Raw genomic sequence first — 6892 nt, 5'->3', positions numbered from 1 at the left:
AGCCAACATGAGATGGATTGCCTCGATCAGGGCTTTTTTTGTAGAAAAAGCCCAGCAGGAACTCATAAGCATAATAGACCACACCCAACAGCAGAAACACGTTAGCATATTAGGCCACACCCATGACAATACAGCTCATTAGCATATTAGGCCACACACCCCAGGTTACCAGAAGTGTGGTCATCCAGCCACACCCACCTTTTGCTTCTTATTCTGTTTACCTTGTTTGTTGTCAAAACAGGGCTCTTTTTGTAGCAGGGACTCCTTTGCATGTTAGGCCACGCACCCCTAACGTAGCCAATCCTAATGAGTTCCGGCTGTTGGGTGTGGCCTATTATGCTAATGAGTTCCTGCTGGGCGTGGCCAACTCGGGAGCCAGCCGGATCTCCGTTCCTGTGCGTTCCAGCCCAAAAATAGCCCTGTAGGGCTGAGTCTACCCATAAGGTTGTTCAGAGTAATCAATGTATAGCATACGTATGAAGGTTTTTCAGCATCCAAATCACCACAAGATCACGTGTGTGTTTTCAGCAACATATTTCAGATATCACTTAACCAAAAGTCAAGACACTCGCAAGAGAAAGAACAGGGAATGTTCACTGGGGCTTTTTTCCCCGTATTAGTTTCTCAAGAGAGGTGTTACTGGAAACTTTACACTCACCACCATCTCGTTGGAAAAGGATCAACAGAGCAATCTTCCAATCCATCTTGGAAAGTGCAGGATGTGATACTACCTCTAATTTCTATCATCTCTGTAATAGTCAACTGGCTAGCTGCTGTGCTTAAGAAGAAAGAGATTGGATTTATACCCCAGCCTTCACTACCCAAAGGCGCCTCAGAAGGGCTTCTTACAGTCTCCTTTCCCTTCCTCTCCCTGCAACAGACACCCTGTGAGGGAGGCGGGGCAGAGAGAGCTCTTTCGAGGGCTGCGCCTGCGAGAACAGCTCTGAGAGAACTTGTGACTGACCCAAGGTCACACCAGCAGCTGCTGGGCCCTACTACCTTTCCATAGGGCCTGCAAGGCAGAGGTGTTCTGCCAGGCCTTGGGTTGAGGCCAGCAATGTTTGGCACTCTCATACCCTCCCGCCCAGCCCTCCACACCCCTGCACTCGGGGAGCTGGTGGGAACAGACATTTTTCGCCATCTTAAACAATGAAGTTCTACTGTTTGAAGTATATTGTTTTCAGTAGCTTTAATGTTATTTAGTGGAGTATTACTATGTTTGCTTGATGTAAGCTGCCCTGAGCCCCGCTTGAAGGGAAGGGCGGCCTAGTGAGTTGAATTTGAAAACTAAATATATATTTGTGTGCGTGTGTGCCGTGCTTGCCTGGAAGTCATGGTTGACTTCTAGCGACCCCTACTGGGGGCTTGGACGTTTTTTCCAGAGGGGTGGCTTGATTGGCCTGCTTTTGCGTCCCAGCCCTGGTATTCCTTGGAGGTCGCCCTTCCAAGTCCTTGCCAGAGACGGCCCTGCTTAGCGTCCGAGATTGGGCTTGCCTGGGATATCTGGGTCAAGGCAAAAGTGTCTTTTTTTAAAAAAAACTGTAATCGTGCTAACTGTATTCTTTCACAATGGAAGGCAATCCTGTTTTTTGGATCACAGGGATTTGTGAGTAAACGTTCTGCACTAATAAAGTTAACCCTTTCCAAATATCGGACGTGCCACCTGGTCAAACATTTTAGGCTGGTCAACACGCACCCAACACTGAGAAGTGTGTGTGCTTGGAGTCTTGTACCATCTACTGTTCCAAATCCCGAGCAAGACAGAATTACCGTACCTGGTCACGTCCAGTATCGTTCAGGCTAGGTTTGCCGCCGCCGCCGCCGCCATCTACTGCTGTATTTTCACATTTACAGTGCAATTTAAAAAAACACTGTTTTTCTTCGAACAGCATCCATACCAGCTGGTCTATATATTGGCCAGCATCAGTACCAGCTGGTCTACATATCGGCTGCTCCAATATTACCCCATTCACATCAATGTAGTGTTTAACTGAACTGGACAGGACGTAGCATCTCACCGCCTACGGATTTCCTGTTCCCAAGGCCCGCAGAGCAGCGACAAATCCTTCCACCAACTTCAGCGTGAACTGGTTTAGAGTCCTGTCTCCAAAGACTTCTCTTGGAGACCCTTCAGTTAGATTCCTGTGTGTCGCATCCAGAATATTCATATCTGGAAACTGGAACTTCTCTTAAAAGCACATTCTGATGTGTAAGTGATGGTCTCAATTAATTTGGAGAGCAAGTGAGAAGTCTGAGACTTTGTTCTGGGGAGGGGCCGTGGCTCAGTGGAAGAGCATCTGCTGGGCATGCAGAAGGTCCCAGGTTCAATTCCCGGCATCTCCAGTTGAAAGGCTCGGGCACTAGGTGATGAGAAAGACCTCAGCCTGAGCCCCTGGAGAGCTGTAAAGAGGGGCTGTGGCTCAGTGGAAGAGCATCTGCTGGGCATGCAGAAGGTCCCAGGTTCAATTCCCGGCATCTCCAGTTGAAAGGCTCGGGCACTAGGTGATGAGAAAGACCTCAGCCTGAGCCCCTGGAGAGCTGTAAAGAGGGGCTGTGGCTCAGTGGAAGAGCATCTGCTGGGCATGCAGAAGGTCCCAGGTTCAATTCCCGGCATCTCCAGTTGAAAGGCTCGGGCACTAGGTGATGAGGAAGACCTCAGCCTGAGACCTTGGAGAGCAGCTGCCGGTCCAAGTAGGCAATACTGTGATAGACCAAGGGTCTGATTCAGTATAAGACAACTTAATTTGTGTTTTAACAAGGTACGATAAAGTGCAAAAATTAGCAAAGACCAGGTGGGCTCGGCAAATATACCTCCACACAGCGTCTGCTGCCACGACGTGGAAACGATACCGTGGCAGGGCAGGGGTCTTTGGTGGTCATTTCAGAGTGTCTCGGCCCCAGCATGAATACAGTTCTAGTGCCGCAAAAATGGTTAAAAAAAGTGCCTGAACTTAAAGTTGGTCTTTTATTGCATATGTAACAAAAAGGAAAAAGGGAAAAAAGAAAAAAGATGAACATGACCTCCTGGGCCCACGCCTACTATACAATCACTGTTTATTCCAGCCGGCTCCATTTCCACGTTAAATAGAAGTAGTATTTCTTTAAATACTTTGATTTTATGACATAAAATGGAGAGAGAGAGAAAAATTAGTGTACAACTTTTCCACAAAATAAAACCCGCCATTAAAAACGGTGAGAAGGATAACGAGGGTAGCAGCAATACTTAAAAAAAAACAAAAATCCACGAGACGTTACAAAAACAATAAGTTAAAAAAATACATTATAAAGTGGTTGAAGGACAAAAAAATTTTTTTTTAACGGAGGAAAACGAAAGAGAGACACGGATACATACTGCATTGCCTCCCCCCCCACCCCCCAAACCTTCCTGTGCTCTACAGTGTCGATTCTGGGTTCTGGCGAAGGGTCGGTGGTGGTCCGGGAGAGAGCCTCGGGGCACGAGAATGCGCCGAGGGTTTTAACAACCACACGGCTTTAGCGAGGCGGACACGCTCCCCCCAAGCAGAGCAAGCACTCTCCTTAGAAGCAGAACCTGGTTCGATGATGTTGCTCGGTTTTACACACTCATGCCTTCCCGGTTCACGAAACACACACACACACGCACACGTGCGCACACAAGTGGTCATTCCCTACATCCCTGAGAGCACAAATGCCAAGATGATGATGCAATTCAGGGGAAGTAAACGGAGACTGGTACCACTGAACTAGAGTCCTAGCTTTGTACTTGCTACGGGCGTCGGAAGACCCCCACGGGAGGCTTTGGATGTGCTACCACGGGGATGGGGGGGGACAGGGGGCGCAAGTGCCCTGGTGCGTCCCTCCGTGTGTCTCCGCTGAAGTGGGCTTGGGAGGAGGGGAGGGGAGGGGAAGTAGAGAGGGAAAAAAAAAAAGCTGTAGCACCCACTGCGACAACGCAGGCCATGTTAAACCACGTGTGCTTCCAGTCCCCTCCTCTACCGTCGACCCCCCTGAAGACCTTTGCTGGCTCCCGGTGGGCTGCAGCGGCAAATGCGTCAGGGCCCCCCCCCCATTTCCGCTGCATATTGTGTCTGGATGGTATAAACGTCAGTGAAGGGAAGATCCAAGCTTAGGCCCTCCCCGGCCCTTCAGGGCAAGAGAATTGAAGCTTTCTACCTCTCCTAGGGCTGTCTTCCAGCACAAGCAGATGTGGGATTTTGAGCTTGAGGAGAAACAGGCGCTCTCGAGGGCAACCTGCTGCCAACACCACCGGGTTTTGCCTGGCATGCTTCTTTGCCTGGCATGATCGTGGAGAAGCCGTCTATGCTACGCGGCCTGAACCACACGCGCCCCCTGCCCTGCCTTTGGCCGTGGCAATTCCACACGGTGTGGCGCATCCCCTTCTATGGGTCCTCGAAGCCGCAACTTTATTGTGGCAGCGGTGGAAGAACTGGCTGGCAGGCGTGCCAATCGCCAAGGTTCGCTCTGCCAACCTTAAGTGGCTCGCCCATTTCCCTCTGCACTGCCTGTAAAGCCAACAGCTGGGCTTAGGAATGTCTCTCTCGTCCTCCCTCCCTGCAGAGAACAGCCTGCGCGGCCTTTTGGTAGCACTCGCATCTTCCTACAGTACCTCGCAGGTTCCAATTCCACCAATGGGGCTTAATTGTGCCCAAGGGACAGGATCTCACCCCTACAGGCATTTGGAAAGCTGCAGTCAGGACAACCCTGTCACCCAGAGGATCGTAAATTAAGCCTGACCAACTATTTCGAATGCCAAAATGTACAACATCTCCCCCCCCCCAATTAATGCAGTTAACCGGTCCCTTAAGCACGGCTGGCTCCCGAAGGCTCTCCCCTCCCCCGGTTATGTCTGAATCCGCCAATGAAATCCAACACTTCAGCCACATGGTGCAAAAAGTTCACAAAACAATACAATTTCCTCTCACAAATGCAAGTCCTCATATTCCCAAAACATTGAATCACAAAAAGTTACGGTCAACTGAACAAACAGGAGAGATTTCAGGATTCTGACAAGTATCTAGCTTTAGTGTGACCTATCGCAGTTTAAAGCTATTATCAATTAAAAAAGAAAGAAAGAAATGGACCGTAGAAACATTTTTGTGGATCAGAGAACAAGTCTGACCCACAGCTGAAACCTGACACGCTACTTGTCCAGAACACCATCTGTCGACATGGATCTTTGTGTTTCTTTTTCTTTAATTAAAAAAAGCATTATGAAATCAAGTCTGTCTAGGACACGTCGGATGATAACTGGGCCTTTCTGCAAAGAAATGTTTAAAAATACTGCGCTGTTGTGCAAACTGCTGGGTGTGATTCAACTAACCGGGTTAACTTTGGTTTCCCTCCTCCGGGAAGTCACATGAAGCGAGTGACTTAATACCAGCCTTGAACCGTTTCTGCTTCGGAGGGATGAAAATGAGAACAGAAGCAAGAGGCTAAAAGCAGTGCTCTGGGTTGCTCCATCTCTGTAGGCTAAAGCCATGAATCTTTCCCGTAGATTTACACTGTGTTAGACATTTATTGTGTCTACATACGCTCCTCCACTCAAGTGCGCCATTTTCTGGGCTACACGGAACTTGGTTCCGTTTGCGTCTAGCCATTTCCTCTTAAGAGACTTCTGCAAATTGGAGTCAACGAAAGCATCTGAGAGAGCCACGTCAGGAGAAAACCTTCCGGAATGTTGGATTGCGTCGGCAGGGCCCCCGCTCTCTCTCTCTCTGCATTCTCTAACACACGTCAGGGAAGGAAATCTGTGGAACAAAGTCGCTCTTGGCTTCGGAGCGTCCAAAACGGAAGGGGGGAAAAGAAAAGGTTGCCTCACCCATTTCAAGGATGGCTTGGATTCCTCAGTCTGTTCTCAAAAAACCAAGCCATTGCAGTCACAACAAAGCGCTTTCCTATCAAGAAACGGCCTTAAGTTACGCGTGCCTACGGAGCTGCACTCCTGCTAACCGTTCCTCAGCGAGTACTCTGAAATGTGCATTTTTGGGGCCTTCCGGCACCGGTCTCCCTCTTCCTGCAGCTTCTGGGCTCTATGGAGGGGGGGGGGGGGTGGATTAAGACAAAAAAATCCAGGAACACCCAACCTGGAGGGGGGGGGGGGCTGCATTAAGACAAAAACATCCAGGTACACTCGACCGGTCGAAAGTCCTCAGCAAACCAACCTCAAGACTCTCAACTACAAGTCTGATTACTCCTATTTAGGGGAGAGAGAAAAAAGACTGCAGGTCATCGACCTTATCACAATATGTGTTACAAGTCTAGCAGAATACCTTGGGCAACCAAAACCAAAAACCTGATCCCTGGCTGTCTTTTGTTTCGTGGGAAATGCGGGAGGGTGGGGGGGCAGAAAGAAAGGGGAACTGCTGTAACAAAAGGGAGGAAGTGTGGTTGGGAACCACCAACAAAAGCCCCCGACATCACTGCACGGGGGTGGGTGGGGGGGAGATGGCCTCGCCTCTCCAAGTACTTTTAGTGTCCCGAGGCTTCGGACAACGGAGGATCACGGCGAGCGTCTTCTCACAAGCTTTTGGTTTGGAGGTCCGTGAGCTAGAATCTGTTTCCTTTGGTGGCCCCGTTCACTCCACGGCAAACCCACAGGTCTCTTCCACGGCGGTCAGGAGCTTCTCGTACAGCTTCTCGTACGACTCGTAAGGCGGGATGTCGATTCGGTTAAAGCTACGGAAAGGTAGAGGGCTTGGCGTTAGTGTGCTGCCGGCTCCGTCGAACGGCACACCGCGCAGGCGCGAGAGGGACATTTCTAAAAATTAAGAACGTCGTCGTGCGTTTGAGAGGTCAGATTAGAGATGTAAAATTTCCGGAAATTTTGAAGCTCGGAAAAAACCCCGTTTCCCCCCGGGAAAAACCGGAAATTTTCAGAAAAATTGAAAAAAAA

General features: G+C 49.6%; 1 protein-coding gene across 1 annotated transcript in view; it reads right to left on the bottom strand.

Moving 5' to 3' along the window:
* Positions 1–6094: 6094 nt before the first annotated feature.
* The window catches only part of SMURF1 (SMAD specific E3 ubiquitin protein ligase 1), a 42455-nt gene continuing 41657 nt past the window's right edge, over positions 6095–6892 (bottom strand). Inside the window, exon 18 of the mRNA XM_015414932.1 lies at positions 6095–6675. Within this exon, the coding sequence (XP_015270418.1) occupies positions 6576–6675 (100 nt within the window). The 3' untranslated portion in view covers positions 6095–6575. The remainder of the gene's footprint in view (positions 6676–6892) is intronic.

This window comes from Gekko japonicus, unplaced genomic scaffold (genome assembly GCF_001447785.1).
Source record: "Gekko japonicus isolate JY-2015 unplaced genomic scaffold, Gekko_japonicus_V1.1 scaffold3178, whole genome shotgun sequence".
Classification (NCBI taxonomy): Eukaryota; Metazoa; Chordata; class Lepidosauria; order Squamata; family Gekkonidae; genus Gekko; species Gekko japonicus.
This window is presented reverse-complemented; position numbering and strand designations above follow the sequence as displayed.